Source organism: Bufo bufo, chromosome 7, assembly GCF_905171765.1.
Source record: "Bufo bufo chromosome 7, aBufBuf1.1, whole genome shotgun sequence".
Lineage (NCBI taxonomy): Eukaryota > Metazoa > Chordata > Amphibia > Anura > Bufonidae > Bufo > Bufo bufo.
Window position 1 is genome coordinate 13,838,031 of NC_053395.1, and position 26,207 is coordinate 13,864,237.

The 26,207-nt window shown below is 44.4% G+C and overlaps 2 protein-coding genes across 2 annotated transcripts in view; both read right to left on the minus strand.

Moving 5' to 3' along the window:
* Window positions 1-4,669: 4,669 nt before the first annotated feature.
* LOC121008482 lies at window positions 4,670-23,455 on the minus strand. Its single transcript, XM_040441071.1, has 6 exons — window positions 23,327-23,455; window positions 17,055-17,357; window positions 14,275-14,622; window positions 13,119-13,427; window positions 9,309-9,656; window positions 4,670-5,218 (listed from the first exon to the last, which is right to left on the minus strand). Exons 1-6 carry the CDS (start codon window positions 23,433-23,435, stop codon window positions 5,163-5,165), a joined length of 1,473 nt encoding a protein of 490 aa, XP_040297005.1. The 5' UTR covers window positions 23,436-23,455; the 3' UTR covers window positions 4,670-5,162.
* Window positions 23,435-26,207, minus strand: part of LOC121008693 — a 43,794-nt gene continuing 41,021 nt past the window's right edge. The window contains exons 12-13 of the mRNA XM_040441390.1: window positions 23,501-23,704; window positions 23,435-23,439 (exon numbers count right to left, since the gene is read on the minus strand). Coding sequence (XP_040297324.1) covers window positions 23,435-23,439; window positions 23,501-23,704 — 209 coding nt within the window. The remainder of the gene's footprint in view (window positions 23,440-23,500; window positions 23,705-26,207) is intronic.

The following is a 26,207-nucleotide window of genomic DNA, read 5'->3' on the forward strand; positions in this document are numbered from 1 at the left end:
GCCCCTAGGACGGAACTCAATACCGGAAAACAAAAACCCTGGTGTGACAGTACCCTTAGTAGTAGATTTTCTGTGGACTCTGGTATATTAGGTGGTTTATAATAAACTCCTATTAGTAATTTATTGTTGTTTTTAGCGCCATGTATCTCTACCCACAGAGACTCCACATGTTAATGTCCCTCACTTATATCTTCCCGGAGTGTGGGCGTTAGACAGGACTTTACATAAAGGAGAACCCCTCCCCCTCTCCATCTTGTCTGATAAAGGCCTCATGCACATGACCGTATTTTGTTTCCTTGTCCGTTCCGTTTTTTTTTTGCGGATAGGATGCGGACCCATTCATTTCAATGGGTCCGCAAAAAATGCAGACAGCACACCATGTGCTGTCTGCATCAGTATGTCTGTTCTACCAAAAAAATTGTGCATGTCCTATTTTTTTCTAGTTTGCAGACGATAGGCATTATTACAATGGATCCGCAAAAATAACGGATGCCATGCGGACGTCATTCTTTTTTTTTGCGGATCCGCAATTTGCGGACCACAAAACACATACGGTCGTGTGCATGAGGCCAAAGCTTCATCAGCAGACACTTCTCCCATATATTGTTGCAGAGAGCAGCGTGCAAGCACAACCGCCTCTAGTGCATCAAGCCCTGCTCTCCAGGTAGGTGAGGGTCTCAGAGGTGGGTACCGCTCCGAACGCTCCTGAAGAACTATTGTACCAACGTCGGTAGAACAATTCACGGCTCTCTGTTCACAACTAAACCCTACATCTCAGCTCATTATGTAATGATTTCAGATATATTCTAGCTCTCATCTATGATATGTGTAACTGTGAATGTTTTCATGAAATATTAACTTCATATAATTTTAAACTTTTTATTTTATTACAAATGTTATTAACACTTTGTACGACATAATCATCTGAATGAAATAAAGCAGTGTTATACTAGAAGTGGTCTGATCTCTTTCTAATACTATGTGCTCTTATTACTATTGTATGCGGATAATCTTTCACCCCCAGCCCCGGCAGAGTCGTCCACATACGATCACTGCTTGCAGTACGGCGGTGTTCTTCTCACAGGGTACAGCCACACACAGGGCGCGTGGATTTTGCTGGGATTTCAACTCTACACAACGTGTGAAATCAGTGGTGAAAATCCACAGTAGATTTCACAGTAAATCACATGTGACAGATTTCTTTGCAGAAATGTCTGCAGCTGAAAATCAGTTCCATTCATCTGAATGGGGCGTGCAGAAATCCATGTGCTTCCTGCCAAAACAACCCCATTCAGATGAATACGACTGATTTTCAGTCACAGAAAATTCTGCAACAATATCTGCCTCCTGTGAAGGCGCCCTAAACTTGCTTTTAAAATCAACACCACAAGTTAAAGGGGTATTTTGGTTTCGTGATATTGATGACCAATCCTCAGGATCACTATCAGATCTGTGAGGGTCTGACCCCCAGCTGATCAGCTGCACGAAGAAGCCACAAACCTCATGCGGGCGCTGTGTCCTTTTTCTTTAGCTGCACGCCGTCTCCCTTGTAGCAGTGCTGCTGCAGTGTAATTACAGCATGGGGTGTACAGCGGTAATTACACTGCCCCACCACTACAACATAGAGGCCGTGCAGGTAAACACTGGAGAGGGCACAGCTCTCGCACTACAGCCCCTTCAAGTAGCTGACTGACGGGGGTGCCTGAGGATAGCTCATCCATTTCATGAAACTAGAAAACCCCAATAATTTATGCTGCAGATTTTTGCTAGTACTGTAAACTGCTGTGATTTTGCCACATTTCGCAGCATATCTGTCCCATGGGGATGTCCTCTAACGTCGGCCAGTCACATTTATCTTTATTTAAGACAGTTTTCTGGCATCAGTGAAGAGAGAAAGCTTGGAGCTGCCACAGAATTCAATTTAGGTGTCAGAGCACCCGCCTAATATCTGACGAAACGTGCCCCTCAGCACATCCTCCAGCAGCAGGAAATATCAAGACCGCCATCAAAAAGTCTTAATAAATCGATCTCCTCCCATGCGTCTAACATTAAGGCTAGGTTCACATCACCGCTTCGTTTTCTGTTCTTCTGATCTGTCAAAAATGGATCCTGTATTTTAAGCATCCGTTATGCTCAGTTGTGCACATTTTGCATCCGTTTTAGCCATTTCCGTCTTCGATCCGTTATATTAGATGTCCACGCACACTTTTTGGAGTCTTTTGCTGTCAGTATCCGCCCCTGGGGTGACTGTATCCCCTCACAGCCAACCATTTTTCTAGAAGAATGTTTGGGACATTCCGTTTAACCATAATCCAACATAATTTATATTTTACGCTGTCTAGGCTAACCGTGTGGGTCTTCCTTGCTCCCGCTATGTATATTCTATTATTCATCAACATAGGAATATCTGGGACCGGTCTATTGATCAAGGCTTCCCAAAAATGGGATTTGTGGAGAGAAATGGAGACGAGTGAAGTATTTAAAAATTTGATTCGGCTGCTTCTGCAAATTTAACAAAAAATAATAATAATCTCATGACGGCGGCCCATCGCGAGCAAATGGAGCAGGTATTATTTTTTTGTTTCGTTTTTTTACACAATTTTAGGTTAAATTGACTCGCTACCGAGAAGCACAAGGAAATTCGGCTTTGCGGCAAATCGAGTTTATCCTGAAATTCGGATCAACATCCACTTTGTGGACTTCGATTCGCTCATCCCTAGAGAGAAACATCAGTTACAGAATTTAAGAAATAGAAAAAACATATCCAGAAATGACACAGTCACTGAAACCTCGAGGACAGTTACAGGAGGACAGGAGACGCTGGTCTTAATGACCCCTACAGCTGGCGCTGGATCCACCGAGGTTATGAAGAGGCGCCGGCCTCTACACAACTTTGGCGCATCCAGCACCAGTCTAAATCTATGCCAGCTTCCTTGCTGTCTTATATTTAGACTATTTTCTACGCCTAAAACAAGTGTAGAAAATGATGAATGAGACGGTCTGCCGCCTGTCACCTTCCTCGCCCATGCCACACCAGCTTTTTAAGACCTGGCGTGAGCAAGGAGAAGTTGCAGATTGTGGCCCGAATAGCCTTTGGGCGTATTTCTGGATAGTAAATGACCCCCATTGTGTATATAAATTTGCAGGGGTGCCATAATACACGTTTGCCCTAAGAGCCATTTACAAGAGACAGTCCTGAAAACAATTGGCCAGGTCCATGTCAGTCTCCACGGTGCTACGAGGATCAGCAATCACTTTTAGGCCTCTTTCACACGACCGTTTTTTTTTTCCATTTTGCGGGCCGTTTTTTGCGTTCCGTATACGGTCTGTATACGGAACCATTCATTTCAATGGTTCCGCAAAAAAAACCGGAATGTACTCCGTATGCATTCCGTTTCCGTATTTCCGTTTTTCCGTTCCGTTGAAAGATAGAACATGTCCTATATTTGGCCGCAAATCACGTTCCGTGGCTCCATTAAAGTCTATGGGTCCGCAAAAAAACGGAATGCATACGGAAATGCATCCGTATGTCTTCCGTATCCGTTCCGTTTTTTGCAGAACCATCTATTGAAAATGTTATGCCCAGCCCAATTTTTTCTATGAAATTACTGTATACTGTATATGCCATACGGAAAAACGGAACGGAAAAACGGAACGGAAACGGAAACACAACGAAAGAAAAAAACGGAACAACGGATCCGTTTAAAACGGACCGCAAAACACTGAAAAAAGTCATACTGTCGTGTGAAAGAGGCCTTAGGCTTATTGCACACGAACGTGCGCGCTCCGTGGCAGTATTGCGGATTCGCAATACACGAGCACCATTCCGTGTGCATATCGAAGTTCATTTTCTGGGGGATTGAAACACCGCAAAAGTTTAAAAAAAAAGTACGATTCACATGATATGTGTGTGCACCGCAGTGCAGATGGGAAATGAGGCGATGGACTCCCTGTAAACCAGTCAATTCACAAGCAGCAAGTGACTATTTTGTACTGTGATGGAAAAATGAGCGATGAATGGTCCTTTGAGGTCCATTGTCCCGATGATAAAACAGATCTGTTAGTTCTCCACGCTTGATGTACCAATGAAAAAAAAAATGGCGTAGTCCGGAGTTCACATAAATGGGAATTTGACAGAAAAGAAAAAAAAAAACATTTCTCATTTCTAAACTTTCAGTCTGAAAAAATATGAAAATTTTGAAATAAAACAAAAATGCCAGATACAGACATATAAAGAGGCTTTATTAAAAATCCATTAGATACATTAACGTCTCACAGTTACATATACATTGTAGTGGGTGATCGTGGTACCATCAATGCAGAGAGGGGGAACCGCAAAGGTTCATGTCTAACAAATGTGCTGCAGACATTTATGCAACTATTCCATGCGCCTGAATAGTGCAGACCTTTCAGATGTACAGAATCCAAATCTACTGTGTGTGAACACAGTCCAAAGGTGATCGGGCAGAATCAATGTTGGAATCAGAGAGTATCACTCAGTACTGCATTATCCAGTTAGTACGTTGCTGATAGAACTACAGCTCTGGAGGATTTCATTGTCACTTAGTGTAACTTTATACACATTCTACAGAAGTTAGATCTGTCTCATCATAGATGTGCTTTAAAACATACAGTATGTAAAATCATAAGAAAGCCAGACAAAGTCACATTACACTACACATACATAGCTGGTGAGGCAGAGATCGCTCCCAGTGTAGCTGCTGGTCAGGGCTCCTCAGCACTGGTATCACTGGTCATGTACAACCGGTACATTGTTGCTGTGAAGTTGGGGGAGCGTGTCCTGTCTGTTATGTATAAGGTTATAGGTCAGTACAGCTGCAGGTATGTTATATAAGGGCGCGGGTCTCCATTCTGGATAATACTGAGTGAGGACTTCATGTTACATACATGTTACATACTCACAGATCACGCAGACATTACATTATAATACTAGCTGCATGCTGAGGACTTCATGTTACATACATGTTACATACTCACAGAACACGCAGACATTACATTATAATACTAGCTGCATGCTGAGGACTTCATGTTACATACATGTTACATACTGACAGAACACGCAGATATTACATTATAATGCTAGCTGCATGCTGAGGACTTCATGTTACATACATGTTACATACTCACAGAACACGCAGACATTACATTATAATACTGTTCTGCTGGTGAATTTCATGAACGTCTTTGTCACCGAAATCTGAATAATTTAAAGAAATAACTTTATTTTGGACTATGTTAAAGAAGACACCATTTACACTGTATATTCTCCATATCTGACTCTTATTCTACAGGATGAAAAGGTAGCCGCCTCCAGCAGTAGTACAAGATGAACGAGCCACTTCTCCACAAGTCACAGAAGATGCTGGAAGTGGTCCCCGTTCAGGTCTCTGCATCTCTGGACAGGTCGGATTCTGTCGGCTGATACGGCTTGTGATGCTGCGGATGGTGTTTGTGAATGTGCACAAGTCTGGGGACCATAACCCCTCGCTCACAGTTTGGTCGTCCATAAACCGTTCAGGAACCCGTCCAGTGAGGTCTGTGAGGGGCGGCATGTTGCTCCATCTTGTTGGAGAAAGCAGGACATATTTTCTTCTGCAGCCTCACTGCTGAAGAGCTGCCATCAGTATCAGCCAAGATAATCCGACCGGCCCAAAGATGCCGAGACCTGGACAGGGACCACTTCCAGCATCTTTTTTGACTTGTGGGTAATTTTAAAAAAAACGATCCGCTTACTCGTTCAACTTGTCATAGCTGCTCGTCAGTGGAGGTGCAGAGATGCATTTACAAGCAGAGATCACCTCCACTGTGAGGCCCCTTTCACACGGGCGAGAATTCCGCGTGTGTGCAATGCGTGAGGTGAAACCGGACCCATTCACTTCAATGGCGCTGTGCACATGAGCGGTGATTTTCACTCATTACTTTAGCGTTGCGTGAAAATCGCAGCATGTTCTATATCGTGCGTTTTTCACGCAACGCAAGCAAGCAAGTGCGGATGCGGTGCAATTTTCACGCATGGTTGCTAGGTGACAATTGGGATGGGGACCCGATCTTTAACATGGTTATAAGGGAAAATAATAGCATTCTTAATACAGAATGCATAGTAAAATAGGGATGGAGGGGTTAAAAAAAAATACAAAAATTGAACTTACCTCATCCACTTGTTCGCGTAGCCCGTCTCGTCTTCTTTCTTCTTCTTTGAGGACCTGGGAGGAAAATTTGGTGACGTCACTGCGCTCATCATATGGTCCATCACCATGCGCAAAGGTCCTTTTCCTCCCAGGTCCTGAAAGAAGAAAAAAAAAGACAAGCAGGGCTGCACGAACAAGTGGATGAGGGGAGTTTTATTATTTATTTATTTTTTAACCCCTCCATCCCTAATTTACTTTTATTTACTATTATTTTCCCTTATAACCATGTTTTAGGGCACTTTCACACTAGCGTTTTTCTTTTCCGGCGCTGAGTTCCGTCCTAGGGGCTCTATACCGGAAAAGAACTGATCAGTTTCATCCCCATGCATTCTTAATGCAGAGTAATCTGTTCAGGATGCATCAGGATGTCTTCAGTTCAGTCATTTTGACTGATCAGGCAATAGATAAAACCGCAGCATGCTACAGTTTTATCTCCGGTGAAAAAAACTGAAGACTTGCCTGAATGCCGGATCCGGCATTTTTCCCCATAGGAATGAATTAGTGCCGGATCCGGCATTCAAAATACCGGAATGCCGGATCCGTCCTTCCGGTCTGCGCATGTGCAGACCGGTAAAAATGTAAAAAAAGATACAAGACGGATCCGTCTGTCCGCATGACAAGCGGAGAGACGGATCCGTTCTTGCAATGCATTTGTGAGATGGATCCGCATCCGGATGCGTCTCACAAATGCTTTCAGTCACATCCAGATTCAAAATACCGGAATGCCGGATCCGTCCTTCCGGTCTGCGCATGTGCAGACCGGTAAAAATGTAAAAAAAGATACAAGACGGATCCGTCTGTCCGCATGACAAGCGGAGAGACGGATCCGTTCTTGCAATGCATTTGTGAGATGGATCCGCATCCGGATGCGTCTCACAAATGCTTTCAGTCACATCCAGATCGGATGTGAAAATAGCCTTATAAGGGAAAAAAATAAAATTTACACAACACCTAACCCAAACCTGAACTTCTGTGAAGAAGTCCGGGTTCGGGTCTGGGTACCAAACATGCCAATTTTTCTCATGCGCGTGCAAAACGCATTAAAACGCTTTGCACTCGCGCGGAAAAATCACACATTTTCCCGCACCGTACCCGCATCTTTTCCGCCCCTCAAACGCGACGCCCATGTGAAAGAGGCCTAAGGGGCCAAGCGATGTCTAGTGCAATCACTCGTCCAAACACCGCACAATCTGCTGCCCTGAAACAGTGATTGCGGCGTCTGCACCAAAGATAATTTCACACAATGAAGGAGCGCTACGCTTTTTCTTTGGGTGATCTGCGGCACCTTTACAGGCTCGTACCTGATAATCTGCCCGACAACCGGGCAGTGTAAGTGAGCCATTAGTCACATGTTGGTGTTCTGCATTAGGGATTGTTATCTAAAATCTGGAGCAAAATTAACCTCTTAAGGGCTCATGCACACGACCATGCCGTTTTTTGTGGTCCGTAAATTGCTAATCCAGAATAGGAGGCCCATTATAGAAATGCCTATTCTTGTCCACAAAATGGATGCCTCTTGCCTCATAATTTTTGCGGGGCCACGGAACTGAGCAACGGATGCGGACCTATTGAAATTAATGGTTCCGTATACAGACCGTATACAGAATCAAAATATGGCCCGTATACGGAACGCAAAAAACGTTTGTGTGCATGAGCCCTAACAGTCACTTTAAAATTGGAAAACCCTCCCAAAAATGGCACTTTTTTTTATTGTATATTTTTTAATGTGTGTCTGCAGTAAATCTTGTTGGCACACAACTCAGGGGACACTATTGCATTTTTAACCCCTTTGTGACTTCATTAATTTTAGCCTTAAGGACCAATAATATTTTCCCCCTTTGTGTTCTAGCAGTCACAACTTTTCAATTTTTTCTTCTAAATGTTTTTATTTATTTTGCGTGATTAGTTGTAGGTTTTTTAGGAACCATTTTGGGGTACATATAATGTATTAAATAACTTTTATTATTTTATTTTTAGCGGGAAAGATAAAAAAACAGCAATTTTTACATTATTTTGTGCAATTTTTTTTTACGGAGTTTACTGTGTGGTAAAAATTATATAATTTTATTATGTGGGTCCGTACAATGATGATAATGTCACATTTCTATATATTTTTGCCGTTTTTTTCTCTCCTCCTGCAGCGGTCAGCTCTGCTGCTGCTCCCTCATTCTCCTCCACACTGAAGGGGATGGGGGGGAAGCTGCTTTTATCTCCGGTTTGGTACCAGCTAGAAATATTGTTTGGAAGCTGACATTCCACGCATTTAGACAAAACCAGAATGACAGCAATCTGTTCAGTACAGGGGAAGATATCACTGATAGAAATCGCGATGCAGTGAATGCAGATGAAAATGAAAGTAAAAGCAGGTTTTACCCCAGATTATTCCAGACTCAATTTCTAACAGTAATATCTCTTCTGTTGCTTAGACTTTAGCTGTCATGTTTCCATCATACCTTATCCTGGTGGAAGATCCACTCCTAATTTTGCATCATTATCATTCACTTATGCAAAACACTGACATGTGAATAAGGCCTAGGGGGTGTAGCTACTTAGGCCATACAAAGTAGACTCTGCAAATAAACGGCAAAATCTGCAACGATTCAGCAACAGAATTCCTGTGCATGCTGTGAATTTTGCACAGATTTTTAATGCTATATGTGGATGGGGTATCGAAAAACCCTTCCTCATATACCGGACTGTGAACTGTTGTAATATATTTGTAACATGTGAACTCACTCCAACAGATGACTGAGATGCCAGAGATTACCAATACTCTGCAGAGGATACTACTACAACTGAGAAGTGATGATGGATATTCAATGTATTTAAAGGGAATCTGTCACCACCTAGATCGCTTCTAACTGTTCATACTGCACTGTAGATCTGCCATAGCCTTTTTCATATACACCTTAATGCCCAGAACAATATTCACTATCCCCCCAAAACACGTTTTTATAAATATGCTAAATGGGTTTAAAGGAGCCCAACGGCTGTACTTAACCGTCTATGGTGGTTACAGATTCCCTTTAAGACTGAAATATGCAGGTTAATTCTGATTTTTATTTGATATCTATGGATAACGCAGCGTCTGATACTCACCAGCTATCTGCAGCGCTCCCGTACTCTTTTGCATGGGCTGCTCAAGGCTCGGATGTTCCACCTGGAAAATGAATTCTGCGCCCTGATCCGATTCCGCAGTGGGAGTGAAGATCAGACATGACTTATAGCAGTATGTATTACTGGGCTGTCGGCCTAACTCCTGGTTGCAGATCCTGTACGCCCCTTCTCCAGCTATAGGATGAGTCTCTCCGGATAGTCTGTCCTTCTTCAGCCACATCCCATTCAATACACCTGGAAAGCAGTTGGAGATTGTACATTCCAGGGAGGCCTCAGTGTTATTATAAAGAGGGGGCACCTGTATCTTCACTTCAGGATGATATGGGAAATCTACAGGAAATCAATGAATTCTGCGTGATTCACATGATCCGATAAAAATTACAGCAGTAACAAAACATAAAAAAAAAACTGATGACAATTAAACTACAATATAATTACAATGGTGCTTGAAAGTTTGTCCAGTTTCCGTTATGCAGTAGACTCCTCTCCTGCATAACGGAAACCGGACAGATCCGTTATGCTGGCCATAAGCTTCTAGTTCCTCTAATCATGGCACTCCGTTATGCAATTCCGTCATTGAATTGCGTTTTTGTCCATAGTAACGGAATCCATAACATAATTCAGCAAATAGCCAAACCTCAAAACTTAAAGTTCGCTCATCCTTATTTGTGAACTCTTTAGAAGTTTCTATATTTCTGCATAAATTGACCAAAAACTACATAACGCTATGAATATTTTAGAATGGCCAAGTCAAAGTCCTGACCATAATCCAATTGAAATGTGATGGAAGGACCTGAAGCGAGCAGTTCATGGGAGAAAAACCACCATAATAACAGAGCTGAAGATATTGTGTATGGAAGAATAAGCTAAAATTCCGATGTGCAGGAATAATCAGCAATTACTGAAAAGTTTAGTTGCATTTATTGCTGCACAAAGAGGTCACACCAGATACAGAAAGCAAAGGTTCACATAATTTTGCCACTCACAAACATGATGTTAAAGGGGTTTTCCGAGAATTTTATACTGATGACTTATCCTCAGGATAGGTCAACAGTATCTGATTGGTGGGGGTCCGACACACAGGATCCCCTCCGATCAGCTGTTTGAGAAGGCAGCGGCGCTCCTGTGAGTGCCATGGCCTTCTTGCTGTGCTTCCTGGGCCAGGGACATCACGTTCATCGTTCACGTGGCCTAGGAGCAGCTCAGTCCCATTCAAACAGCTGATCGGCGGTGGTCCCGGGTGTCGGTCCAACACCGATCAGATACTGATGAGCTATCCTGAGGATAAAATCTAATATTTTGACTTATTAGTTCGATTTGGTTATCTTGATCCACTTTTAGGACTTATGCAGTCAAGTTTATGCAGAAATATTTAAAATTCGGAAGGGTTTACAAACTTTTAATCACTGTATAATGTTCACAAATAGATGACAATTATCACTAGAGTAAATTCTACATTGCACCCCAGGAAGGTATGTACTTACTGCACAGCCACTTACCGCCACTCACATACAGTCACATTACATTATATTTCTGGCTTCATTGAGTCCTGAGCTATAAGTACTTGGCTAGATTAGATAGATATATCCTAATATTTATACAAATTATATATACCATATATATATATATATATATAAAAATATACACACACACACTGGGATAAATATTAGGTGTCACGTGCCGGAGGTCCCGGGGGCACCTCTGAGATGCATTGCGAGCCGGGCGTGGACAAGGCATCGCTTGGAACAGGAATTCCACCTCCGGGGAATTCATGGAGCCCCCTTTTGGAGGCGGACCTGGTACCGTCTGGAGCCGTGTAGGAGCGCAGCCATGATGTCATGAACAAGAAACGCAACCAACATGACATCAACCGAAACTGACTAGGAACGCAACCATCATGGAACCTGGAGCCGAATGGAACCGCCTAGGAGCGCAGCCATGATGTCATGAACAAGGAAGGCAACCCTCATGAAATGAACATAGAATGGAAACATAAACAGGCATAGTGAGGTACAAGACACGGAATGGAACAGAAGACAACAATGCAGAACCAGGCGGCCCATACCGAGACGTAGGTGGCCGGACAAAGGCAAAACCTGGCAAAGCAAGACATAGACAGACATGACAAAGCCAAAAGGGCATGACACCCATCAGGCATGGACATGAACAGACATGAACAAAGACATAGCAGGGTACAGACACCCTCAAGGTATCGCATGGCATGGCGTGGCATGGATAGCAGAAACAGAAACATAGCAGGGTACTGGGCAGCCTGAATTAACAGAACTGGCCCCCAGAATGCACACAAGAACAGGAACAGCCTGAATTAACAGAACTGACCACAAGTTATGTAGACTGAGCCCTGAACCTCCAAGCTCAAAGATAGAAGTAGCAGCCTAACGAGCGCACCTGAAAGGACACACCCAGCAGGGAGGTACCTAATCAGGTCAGGGGTAAACATGAAACCACAGCAGAGAAGCTGCGATACAGGACGTTGCCCCTAGCAACCAGCAACCACGGAACACCGCAGCCAGAACGCAAGGGCGCAACAGACATTAATACCCACTGGGAGACGATACCACCTGAGAGCGGGCACAAACCACAACGTGACATTAGGTTAGCTAATCAATGGGAATTTGAGGAACCAAGTCTAAAGCAAACAGATAAATAGATGAAGACAACTTAAGGCTATGTTCACATGTTTAGGATTGGAAGAGTATTAAAGGCTGTGTACACCTTTGCATTGTACTCATTTTGAGCTAAAAATCATTTTTTCAATTGGTCTTTATTAATTATATGGAGCCCTTTTCTCTGTACAGAGCTGAGATGCTCTAGTAGCAGCCTTTGGATTTTCTCTCCTTTATGTCAGACCAGGAGCTGATGGCTCCTTATCTCTGCTCTCTGACATTATACACACTCATTATAGCTCAGTTCTTACCTTACTGATAAGAATGTGGCTTAAATAAGTGTTTATCACCTTTTAGTAATTTACAGATAAGGATTATTAGATGACCGGCACAAAGTGAAAGTACCAGTCAGTTAGAAAAACAGTTAAACCTTTGTGACAGAACAGCTCAATATTTTAATAAAGGCCAATCGAAACTATGATTTTAGCCAAAAATGAGTAAAATGCAATCATAACAAATTGCCTCCGAAGGTGTAGATAGCCTTTAAGGTGCAGATTCTGTTTCAAAATTCTTAGTGAAACCGTTGACATTTCATATCCAGAGCAAGTGAATGGAATATTTCATATCCCATTTACATGCAAGAAAAAGTAACTGTGGAATATGTAGCCGGAGATTACACAATCTAGATTATTAAATGGGGTTTATCCTTGAGCGGATTCGCAGCACAAATCCGAGGTCCAGTTTTGGTTTTCTGCCTCGGATGTACAACACACGTCAAATTTAAGCTTGACTGCAGTCCCTAAAATAGTTCACATATTTACAAGGGCCACCTACCACCATTATCATCTTATTCTGCATCAGGTAAAATAGATAATACATTCATAATAGTTTCCCCTAACTTATTATCATCTGTATTATATTATTATGGACTTGCACAATTCCTCCCCCCATCCCCCGCCAAATAATGGTGACCACGTACAGTGGAACAGGAAGTGACATAAGGGAGTGTGTCTTGAGCCGTGAGCTGCACCATATTTAATGGATGGTACATAAAATCTTCATCTCTTTGGAGCAATGTTCTCCAGCCTCAGTGTCTTGCTCTCCATTTGTAAAGTCTCATTGGTATAATTCTAATTATACCTGTTCCCCTCTGTTCGTCTCTCACCTTTATCTCTTATAGACACCTCTCTGCTCCTGGGGTCATCCATGGACTGATGGCTCCACGTCACACAGGTTTTGAAGTTGGGGTTCTTCATCATCTCCTCAGACACTGTACATTCACTGGTAACAGAATATGTTTTATCCATGTTATTTGGATATCTTTCTGTTGATGGGCAGGTCTGTGTCTCTTGGTCCGATCCACAAGTCCACTTTATCTGGATATCTTTGGGATAGAATCTCTCTAGAATAAGAGAATATTTCACCTCTTCTCTGCCCAGCGTTATTTTGACTGGTTTTCTATTCTTTGGCTGACCTAGAAAATAATGAAAAGATTCAAGGAGACTGAGTTTAGTGTATTTTTGGGGAAGAAGGCATGCAAAAACTCTGCAGCCAGATCTGAATTGAAAGTATATGCTGAAATCTGAAAAAGTCAATAAACAAGTCAACAAACATGCGATTATACCCTAGAGAGGATGTCCACTCCAGATCCAAGTCCCTGCGTGGTGTCATGCACTTACCTGCCTATGCTCCACTGCCAATTCTCCTCTCAGACACCAGAGCAAACAGTAATGGCAGGCAGCGCATGCATAGAGCATGAGTCTCTCCTGCCAATCAAAGTCCTAGGCGGACTATTTAAAGTTGTTCAATACCGGTGTGCTTTGATACTTGAACCGCTGCGATCCAGCTTCCCCTACTACGGTTTCAAATTCTTACTCTACCACATCCTAATCCAGTTTGACCTCCATTACCTGACTCCATGGCACTGCATTATTGTTGTGCCCGACTTACATATCCATTCTTGCAGATTGCACAGCTCAGAAGAGAAGATCTGTGGGTTGATTCTATCCCTGGTATAGCAGGAATCAGATAAATGTGCATGGACATAGCACTGAATGATTCTAGATGTTTGAATGGACAATAAATAATAACACAGTATGCAATAAGCTCCTGCGCTCCCCCTAGTGGTGGCTACAGGAAGACACATTTTAATCATGAAAATCTATCTGAATGCAAAGGATTTGGAGCTATGTATCAGAAGAAAAGTTTAAATCCATATAAAGATATATTAAGACACTAATGAGCAGAAATTTGATCTAAAATTATGTTAATGGTTGGATGCTTTAAACTTCTTGTAAAATGGACATGCCCGATGCACTCACCCTGCACACGTAAGGGTCCGCTGCTGCTCTCTAGTGGTCTCTCCAGGCTGGGATGCTCCACTCTGCAGATGATTTCTGATTCCTGGTCTTTCAGAGTCGGGGTGAACAGCAGACTGGCTGTACAGGAGTATGTGGAGTCCGGCTGTCTCTGGGACTCAGTGACTGATGTCTTATACTTATCATTGCCGTGTAATGGAGCAGATTCCAGAGCGTCCTTCTCCTTCTTATACCAGCTCACAGTCACAGCATCAGGGAAATAGCTGGAGATGTTGTACTGGAGAGTGTTTAATTGATTCATCAGGACATGAGGTACGGGAACCTCCTGGATTACAGGATGCCACGGAAAACCTTGAGATATTGAAAGAAAGTGAGAGCGTCTGGCACATTTGTCTTCACTTTACACCTATACCACATAGAAACATGGATGTGCATGTTATAGTACAGGGTGGGTAGATGTATCACACACTGAATTATCTATAAACTGTTACTGATGAGTGTTGTCTTCATGAAACAGATTTGCCCCAGTTCTCACCTGTCTTAACTAGACATTAAAGGGGTTTTCCGGGACTTTAATACTGATGGCCTATCCTCAGGATGGGCCATCAATGTCTGATTGGCAGGAGCCCATCACCCAGCTCCCTCGCCAATCAGCTGATCTGCAGTGGCTTCAGAGCCAGAAACCTGTAGTGTGGTGGACGGAGCTGGTAACTGCAGTGCTGCTCCCATTAAAGTGAAGTGAATTAAACCTTTAAAGGGGTTATCCCATGACTTATGTTGAAAATGAAAACGAGATATCATATAGGACATGACAACCTCTTTCTAACAAAGCTAGAACCAGCCCTGCACCTCACATGGATCCAGAGATCTCCACATTCATTGCTCTGCTAGATTTATATCAAGCTGACAGCTCAAGGGGAGTGTCCTTACTGCTGCAGCTCAGGGGGCGTGTCCATGCTCTCCCTATCACAGCTCAGGAGGCAGTTAGAGGATGAAACTGAGCATGTGCGGCCATCTCACTGAGTAGGACAAAGAAATAAGAAAAAGAACTAAGGGTCCATTCACACGTCCGTTTTGGTGTTCCGCATCCGTTCCGATTAAAAACGGAACGTTATGCGGATCCATTCATTTTCAATGGAATCCGCAAATAATCGGAGAGCACTCATGGTGCTCTCCGATTCCGTGATTCCGTTCCGTTCCGTGGGTTCCGTTATTCGGATCCTGGAAAAAAAATATACACTGTCCTACTATATGTCCGATTTTGCGTTCTGTCATCCCATTCTAGTCAATGGATCCGTCAAAAAATCGGATGACATGCTAAAAGCATCCTCATGTCATTCAGATTTTCGGATCCGCAAAAAACAGAAACGTTTATCTGGAAAGGTAAAAATACTGACGTGTGAATGCATCCTTACAGCAGGTGGTGCTATGCAGATACATTTTATGGAATAACTCAGTGGCTATGCTAAATTTGTAATTACATGCAACTACAAAATAATTCAGATTTAGGTGCTGGTTTGAAAACTGTAGAATATTTTTTGTGGGACAACCCCTTTAAACGTGTTTTCCTAGAATTTACATTTATCATCTATACATAGGATAGGGAATGTTTCTGACCCCTGGGGACCCCACCACTGGGACCCCCACTGATCACAAAAACCAGGGTCCAGTGTCCCCCGTTCCTCTTCACTGCATCCCCTGCACTAAGGAGAAGCTTAAATTAAGTGGCAGTCCAGCATACATGCTGCTACTCCATTCCAAGTCTGCAGGACTGGTTGGGACACTCAACTACAGCACTTTGCTAACTTTGTCAGTGCCACAGACATTGAATGAAGCTGCACAGCATCTGCTCGACTGCCACATTCAAACTCCCCCTTACTGCTATGTGCAGTGAAGAGGAATGGGGGACATTGGCCAATGCCAGGACACTGATGAGGTACAAATCTTTCCACTAGAGATTTTCTATAAGTCGGCTTACAAATACTGATACGAAACATTGACCATAAGTGTGAAGAGGCCAGAGGACCACATTGATTGTTTAGTTTATGCCTGATTTTGGAAGTTGCATTTACAATTGTGCCAAATCTACACATTAATTGATGCCATTTGCCTTATTACACCAAAAAAAGAAAATTGACAAGAAAAGTTGGCATTGTCAAGATGTACATTTTTTGTAAGGCCTCATGCACTCTGCCGTTGTGCGGCCGTTCCATGCATTGAGGTTCCTAATGCACGGGCAACATCCGTGTGGCGGCCGGGACGGATCGAGACCCATTCAACTTGAATGGGTCCGTGATCCGTCCGCAGTGTAAAAAAATAGAACATGTTCTATTTTTTTGCAGTGCGGAGGCACGGGCAGAAACACCATGGAAACACTCCGTAGTGCTTCCGTTCCGCACCGCATCTCCCGGATTGCGGACCCATTCAAGTGAATAGGTCCGCATCCGTGATGTGGGGTGCACACGGCCGGTGCCCGTGTATTGCGGACCCGCTGTACGCGGGCCGGCCAACGGCCGTGTGCATGAGGCCTAGCGGTTACAAACCAGCAAGTCACTGGTGAAAATGTAAATTAACTTAAAGCTGGTGCAAAAAATTAAATAAAAAAATACATAAAAAGGTCATACAGTTCCAAATGCTCCACACTTAGGAGTGTGTCTTCTTAACAACTGCTCAATTTTTTTTGTGCAAAATTTCATTATTAATAAATGTGGACCAAGGTGGAAGAAATGGCCACCAGCCTTGTAAACATATGAGAGGTATAGAGTCTTTCGTATCTTTCTTACTGTTAGCTAGGTCTCTCCAGGACAGGACTCTTCTCTTCTCCTTCATGGTTTTGTGACTCCAGGTCACGCTCAGTTTAAAGTTCGGATCTTTAAAGAGACTTCCTTGGACAGTGCACAGGCTGCAGACATTATATGTGTGATCAGCATTTTCCTGGAAATCTTCTTTGGATGTCAGTGGATTTTGTTCTGTTGCCCATTTGACAATTATATGTTTTGGATAAAAGTTCTGCAGAGTCAGAGCACAAATCACCTCCCCGGACTCCGTAAGAGCTGCTTTTACAGGATCTAACACTTGGGGCTTAGCTAGAAGATAATATATAACATATCAGATACAGTATATAAATGTCTGCATTGTCATTGGCTAAAGAAAAAACAGATTATACATATGTGTACAGGATCAGTCAGCAGGAATGACTTCATCAAGTCGTATACTCCATCACATCCAGAGCTGACTTCAAAGTTCTGCTTCTTTACTATTAGTATTTCTGCTGCACTTCTGGTGCTTTAAAGGCTATGGACACCTCTACAGCTTCACTTTCAGTCCATTTGTGGACTTGCAGGCTCTCTGTTTCACAGTGAATCCATCAAGTTGCCGCTATAATGGCTCGATCTGTAGCCCTTATCTCTGAACGCCTGACATCATAAACATTCACTAAAGTTGATAAGAATATGGCATAAATGAGTGTTTATTAGCTTCAGGAGTTCAGAGATAAGGGCTACCCAAAAACTCTCTACGGATGGCTGACTTTGCTATATTGCATTGTCAAATCTTAAGGCTTGTTGGGAAGTTGGATTTGACTCATAGGGAGCCAGTTCCAGGAAGCGGTGCTAGCAAGTTGGTTCTCTTCCTTTGGAGATACCTCTTTGAATATTGAGAGACTCAATTTTTAGGGGTACAGATAGGGCGATCAGTCACAAAGACCGGGATCATCGAACGGTGTGTTGTTTTCCTGGCGCTCAAGTTCGACACATCGCGGATCGTGTTGACAGATTACTGGGAGGGGCTGGAGAAGATCCAGCAGTCATGGTCCATATCGGAACCAATGACAAAGTTAGAGGTAGGTGGAGCGTCCTTAAAAATGATTTTAGGGTTTTAGGTCAAAAACTTAGGGCAAGGACATCAAAGGTAGTATTTTCCGAAATACTGCCTGTACCACGAGCCACACAAGAAAGGCAGTGGGAGATTAGGGAGGGGAACAAGTGGCTCAAGAACTGGTGTAGGAAGGAGGGGTTTGTGTTCCTGGAGAACTGGGCCGACTTCTCGATCGGCTACAGGCTCTATCATAGGGACGGGCTGCACCTCAATGGGGAAGGGGCAGCTGTGCTGGGGAGAAAGATGGACAGAAGGTTGGAGGAGTGTTTAAACTAGGGACTGGGGGGGAGGGAAATTACATTATAGGAGGGGAAGATAGTGCAGATAGAGACCGGTAATGGGACTAGGGGACTAGGGGAGGAATGGAAGGAGGGACTAGAACAGCTCAGAAGGAAAAGTGTAGGGTAAAAAATATACATAAACCTCTCAAATGTATGTATACTAATGCCAGAAGCCTGACTAATAAAACTGGGGAACTGGAATTAGTGATGTGTGAGGAGAACTATGACATGTGGGAATAACTGAGACATGGCTGGATGATAGCTATGACAGTGGGAATAACTGAGACACGGCTGGATGATAGCTATGACAGTGGGAATAACTGAGACATGGCTGGATGATAGCTATGACAGTGGGAATAACTGAGACACAGCTGGATGATAGCTATGACAGTGGGAATAACTGAGACACAGCTGGATGATAGCTATGACAGTGGGAATAACTGAGACACGGCTGGATGATAGCTATGACAGTGGGAATAACTGAGACACGGCTGGATGATAGCTATGACAGTGGGAATAACTGAGACACGGCTGGATGATAGCTATGACAGTGGGAATAACTGAGACATGGCTGGATGATAGCTATGACAGTGGGAATACCTGAGACATGGCTGGATGATAGCTATGACAGTGGGAATAACTGAGACATGGCTGGATGATAGTTATGACAGTGGGAATAACTGAGACACGGCTGGATGATAGTTATGACAGTGGGAATAACTGAGACACGGCTGGATGATAGCTATGACAGTGGGAATAACTGAGACACGGCTGGATGATAGCTATGACAGTGGGAATAACTGAGACATGGCTGGATGATAGCTATGACAGTGGGAATAACTGAGACATGGCTGGATGATAGCTATGACAGTGGGAATAACCGAGACATGGCTGGATGATAGCTATGACAGTAGGAATAACTGAGACACGGCTGGATGATAGCTATGACAGTGGGGATAACTGAGACATGGCTGGATGATAGCTATGACAGTGGGAATAACTGAGACATGGCTGGATGATAGCTATGACAGTGGGAATAACTGAGACATGGATGGATGATAGCTATGACAGTAGGAATAACTGAGACATGGCTGGATGATAGCTATGACTGGGCAGTTAATGTACAAGGTTACAGTCTGTTTAGAAAGTATCGCCAAAACCGGAGAGGGGGAGGGGTTCTCCTTTATGTAAAGTCCTGTCTAAAGCCCACATTCCGGGAAGATATAAGTGAGGGACATGAACATGTGGAGTCTCTGTGGGTAGAGATACATGGAGGCAAAAACAACAATAAATTACTAATAGGAGTTTACTATAAACCACCTAATATACCAGAGTCCACAGGAAATCTACTACTAGACGAGATAGACGAGGCAGCAAATCATAATGAGGTGGTTATTATGGGGGACTTCAACTACCCAGATATAGACTGGAAAACTGAAACCTGTACATCTCATAAAGGAAACAGGTTCTTGGCAATAACCAAAGACAATTACCTTTCCCAACTGGTTCAGGACCCGACTAGAGGGACGGCCATACTGGACTTAGTATTAACCAATAGACCTGACAGAACAACAGACGTGCAGGTCGGGGGACACCTGGGAAATAGTGACCAGAAAGTAATAACCTTCCAATTATCATTCAGAAGAGCGTTTCTTCAGGGAGGAACAAAAATTCCAAACTTCAAAAAAGCAAAATTTAGCCAAGTAAGAGAGGCCATAGGCCTAACTAACTGAGACAAAGTCCTCAAAAATAAAAATACAGCCACAAAATGGGATATTTTTAAAAGCATCCTAAAATCTAATTGTGAGAGATACATACCTTATGAGAATAAAGGGTTAAGGAACAAGAAGAAACCAATGTGGATAAATAGAACTGTAAAGGAAGTAATAAATGACATAAAGAAAGCATTTAAATCACTAAAACAGGAGGTTAGCGAGGAAGCACTGAAAAACTATAAAGGAAAAAATTGAATATGTAAAAAAAAAAAATGCCAAACTAGAGACCAAGTGACTAATTGCCAAAGAGAGCAAAACTAACCCTAAAATGTTCTTCAATTATATAAATGGTAAAAAGTATAACTCTGAAGGTGTCGGCCCTCTACAGAGTAATGAGGGGGGAGTGGCAGAGAGCGACGAGGAGAAAGCAAAGCTGTTAAATATTTTTTTCTCCACTGTATTCACTGAAGAAAATAAACTGTCAGATGAAATGCAGAATGTAAAAGTAAATTCCCCATTAAAAGTGTCCTGTCTGACCCAGGAAGAAGTACAGCGGCGTCTTAAAAAGATCAAAATAGACAAATCGCCAGGACCAGATGGCATACACCCCCGTATCCTAAGAGAATTAAGTAGTGTCATAGTTAGACCCTTATTTCTGATATTTAAGGACTCTATACTGACAGGGAGTGTTCCACAGGATTGTCGCATAGCAAATGTGGTGCCAATCAAAAAGGGTAGGGTACAAAAACAGAGCCCGGAAACTATAGGCCGGTAAGTTTAACACCTGTCATGGGTAAACTGTTTGAAGGTTTTCTAAGAGATGCTATTTTGGAGTACCTCAATGAAAATAAGCAAATAACGCCATATCAGCATGGCATCATAAGGGATCGGTCATGTCAAACTAATTTAATCAGTTTCTATGAGGAGGTAAGTTCGAGACTTGACCGCGGCGAATCAATGGATGTCGTATATCTGGACTTCTCCAAAGCATTTCACACTGTACCGCATAAAAGGTTAGTATATAAAATGAGAATGCTCGGACTGGGAGAAAACGTCTGTAAGTGGGTAAGTAACTGGCTGAGGGATAGAAAACAGAGGGTGGTTATTAACGGTACACACTCAGATTGGGTCACTGTCACTAGTGGAGTATCTCAGGGGTCAGTATTGGGCCCTATTATCTTCAATATATTTATTAATGATCTTGTAGAAGGCTTGCACAGTAAAATATCAATTTTTGCAGATGACACTAAACTGTGTAAAGTAATTAACACTGAAGAGGACAGTATACTACTACAGAGGGATCTGGATAGATTGGAGGCTTGGGCAGAGAAGTGGCAGATGAGGTTTAACACTGACAAATGTAAAGTTATGCACATGGGAAGGAATAATGCAAGTCACCCGTACATACTAAATGGTAAATCACTGGGTAGCACTGACATGGAAAAGGACCTAGGAATTTTAGTGAACAGCAAACTTAGGGCTCTTTCACACTTGCGTTGTTCTTTTCCGGCATAGAGTTCCGTCGTCGGGGCTCTATGCCGGAAAAATCCAGGATTATCCCAATGCATTCTGAATGGAGAGAAATCCGTTCAGGATGCATCTGGATGTCTTCAATTCCGGAACGGAATGTTTTTTGGCCGGAGCAAATACTGCAGCATGCTGCGCTTTTTGCTCCGGCCAAAAATCCTGAACACTTGCCGCAAGGCCGGATCCGGAATTAATGCCCATTGAAAGGCATTAATCCGGATCCGGCCTTAAGCTAAACGTCGTTTCGGCGCATTACCGGATCCGACGTTCAGCTTTTTCTGAATGGTTACCATGGCTGCCAGGACGCTAAAGTCCTGTCTGCCATGGTAAAGTGTAGTGGGGAGCGGGGGAGCAGCACACCCACCGTCCGCGCGGCGCCCGGGGCGCCCCAGAGTGACGCCAGGGCGCCCCAAGCGCATGGACCACGCGATCGCATGGATCACGCGATCCATGCGCATGGGGCGCCCCGACGCCACCCCGGAGCGCCCCGGGAGCCGCACGGGCGGCAAGCACACTGCTCCCCCGCTCCCCACCACTACCATGGCAACCAGGACTTTAATAGCGTCCTGGCTGCCATAGTAACACTAAATGCATTTTGAAGACGGATCAGTCTTCAAATGCTTTCAGTTATCTTGCGGTGTTACGAATCCGGAGGGCACCTCCGGCAACGGAAGTGCACGCCGGATCCCAACAACGCAAGTGTGAAAGAGCCCTAAGCAGTAAAAAACTGTGTCAGGCAGCTGCTGCCCAGGCCAATAAGATAATGGGTTGCATCAAAAGGGCATAGATGCCCATGATGAGAACATAGTCCTACCACTTTACAAATCACTGGTCAGACCACACATGGAGGACTGTGTACAGTTCTGGGCTCCTGTGAACAAGGCAGACATAGCAGAGCTGGAGGGGGTTCAGAGGAGGGCAACTAAAGTAATAACTGGAATGGGTGAACTACAGTACCCTGAAAGATTATCAAAATTAGGGTTATTCACTTTAGAAAAAAGTATAAATGTATGTATAAATATATCAGGGGTCAGTACAGAGATCACTCCCATCATCTATTTATCCCCAGGACTGTGACTGTGACGAGGGGACATCCTCTGCGTCTGGAGGAAAGAAGGTTTGTACAGAAACATAGAAGAGGATTCTTTACTGTAAGAGCAGTGAGACTATGGAGCTCTCTACCTGAGGAGGTGGTGATGGTGAGTACAATAAAGGAATTCAAGAGGGGCCTGGATGTATTTCTGGAGTGTAATAATATTACAGGCTATAGCTACTAGAGAGGGGTCGGTGATCCAGGGAGTTATTCTGATTGCCTGAATGGAGTCAGGAAGAATTTTTTTCCCCTTAAGTGGGGAGAATTCGCTTTTACCTCACAGTTTTTTTTTTGCCTTTCTCTGGATCAACTTGCAGGATAACAGGCCGAACTGGATGGACAAATGTCTTTTTTCGGCCTTATATACTATGTTACTATGTTATATTGGTTTCCCATGGATAATTACCAATAATTCTCCATACAGGACTGGTCTTTGTGAGGAGATTCAGCACCCTGTCTGAGCCACATTCAGTGCTTAAAATTACATATAGCGATGATCATTCTAGGAACCCATCTAACACAAGGTTAATACAGGAGATTCATTCACATGCAGATAGTTTTACCATTAACTGATTTCGGCTGAAGATTCTTGGTCTTGGTTTCACCATCAGAGGTAACTGTGCAGGTGATAAGAGATCCATAATGTTTCCTCACTGTTGGTATAAATGTCATTATACTGGTGATATGAAACAGTCCTTGTACATCAGACTCATCGGTTTCCTTTACAAGGAAATAACCAGAAGTCTTCAGAGCCTCCCTCCTCCCGAGCGGCTGTGCCGCAGAGCTGGATAATTCCTGGACGTTGCCGTCCCCCTCAGTCACCGTCCACACGACTGTAACATCCTCAGGACAATAAGACACTGGACACTGAAGAGACAGCTTTTTCTTATGCGTCCACTGATCACTTCCTCTGATGTCCCCAACAATAAGTCGCTGGTAATCTGACAGAACAAGAGATAAATGACAAACTAAGGTCAAATGGTCAAAAGGTTAAGGCCTCATGCACACGAACGTTTTTTTTCACGGTCCGAAAAAACAGGGTCCGTAGGTCCGTGATCCGTGACCGTTTTTTCGTCCGTGGGTCTTCCTTGATTTTTGGAGGATCCACGGACATGAAAAAAAAGTCGTTTTGGTGTCCGCCTGGCCGTGCGGAGCCAAACGGATCCGTCCTGAATTACAATGCAAGTCAATGGGGACGGATCCGTTTGACGTTGACACAATATGGTGCCATTTCAAACGGATCCGTCCCCATTGACTTTCAATGTAAAGTCAGGAGTTAATATACCATAGGATGGGAGTTTTCTCCAATCCGATGGTATATTTTAACTTGAAGCGTCCCCATCACCATGGGAACGCCTCTATGTTAGAATATACTGTCGGATATGAGTTAGATCGTGAAACCTCATTTCCGACAGTATATTCTAACACAGAGGCGTTCCCATGGTGATGGGGACGCTTCTAGTTAGAATATACTACAAACTGTGTACATGACTGCCCCCTGCTGCCTAGCAGCATCCGATCTCTTACAGGGGGCCGTGATCAGCACAATTAACCCCTCAAGTGCCGCACCTGAAGGGGTTAATTGTACTATCATATCCCCCTGTAAGAGATCAGGGCTGCCTGGCAGCAGGGGGCAGACCCCCCCATCCCCAGTTTGAATATCATTGGTGGCCAGTGCGGCCCCCCCCCCTTCCTCCCTCTATTGTAATAAATCGTTGGTGGCACAGTGTGCGCCCCCCCGCCCTTCCTCCCTCTATTGTAATAAATCGTTGGTGGCACAGTGTGCGCCCCCCCGCCCCCCCCCCCCTTCCTCCCTCTATTGTAATAAATCGTTGGTGGCACAGTGTGCGCCCCCCCGCCCTTCCTCCCTCTATTGTAATAAATCGTTGGTGGCACAGTGTGCGCCCCCCCGCCCCCCCCCCCTTCCTCCCTCTATTGTAATAAATCGTTGGTGGCACAGTGTGCGCCCCCCCGCCCTTCCTCCCTCTATTGTAATAAATCGTTGGTGGCACAGTGTGCGCCCCCCCGCCCCCCCCCCCTTCCTCCCTCTATTGTAATAAATCGTTGGTGGCACAGTGTGCGCCCCCCATCGGCCCCCCCTCCCTCTATAGCATTAACAACATTGGTGGCCAGTGTGCGGCCCCCCCTCCCTCTATAGCATTAACAACATTGGTGGCCAGTGTGCGGCCTCCCATCTCCCCCCCCCCCCCCCCCCCCCCCCCGATCATTGGTGGCAGCGGGTTACTAGCAATAGTACAATAGTTAAAGATTCATACTTACCTGTGAGCTCGATGTTCGTGTCCGGCCGGGAGCTCCTCCTACTGGTAAGTGACAGTTCATTTAGCAATGCGCCGCACAGACCCTGTCACTTACCAGTAGGTGGAGCTCCCGGCCGGACACGAACATCGCAGCAGCAGCCAGCAGCAGGTAAGTATGAATCTTCTACTATTGTACTATTGCTAAGTAACCATGGCAACCAGGACTGTAGTAGCGTCCCGGTTGCCATGGTTACCGATCGGAGCCCCAGCGATTAAACTGGGACTCCGATCGGAACTCCGCTGCCACCAATGATGGGGGGGGGGGGGAGATGGGAGGCCGCACACTGGCCACCAATGTTGCTAATGCTATAGAGGGAGGGGGGGCCGATGGGGGGCGCACACTGTGCCACCAACGAATTATTACAATAGAGGGAGGGGGGGGGGCCGCACTAGCCACCAACGAATTATTACAATAGAGGGGGGGGGGGGGGGGAGGCCGCACTGGCCATCAATGATATTCAAACTGGGGAGGGGGGGAGGTCTGCCCCCTGCTGCCTGGCAGCCCTGATCTTTTACAGGGGGATATGATAGTACAATTAACCCTTTCAGGTGCCGCACCTGAAGGGGTTAATTGTGCTGATCACGGCCCCCTGTAAGAGATCGGGTGCTGCCAGGCAGCAGGGGGCAGTCTTTTACACAGTTTGTAGTGTATTCTAACTAGAAGCGTCCCCATCACCATGGGAACGCTTCTGTGTTAGAATATACTGTCGGTTCTGAGTTTTCACGAAGTGAAAACTCAGCTTTGAAAAAGCTTTTATGCAGACGGATCTTCGGATCCGTCTGTATAAAAACTAACCTACGGCCACGGATCACGGACACGGATGCCAATCTTGTGTGCATCCGTGTTCTTTCACGGACCCATTGACTTGAATGGGTCCGTGAACCGTTGGCCGTGAAAAAAATAGGACAGGTCATATTTTTTTCACGGCCAGGAAACACGGCTCACGGATGCGGCTGCCAAACGGTGCATTTTCCGATTTTTCCACGGACCCATTGAAAGTCAATGGGTCCGCGAAAAAAAACGGAAAACGGCACAACGGCCACGGGTGCACACAACGGTCGTGTGCATGAGGCCTAATGGTGACTACACATTTACAGCCATTTCTCCACTAGGAATGGGGACTGG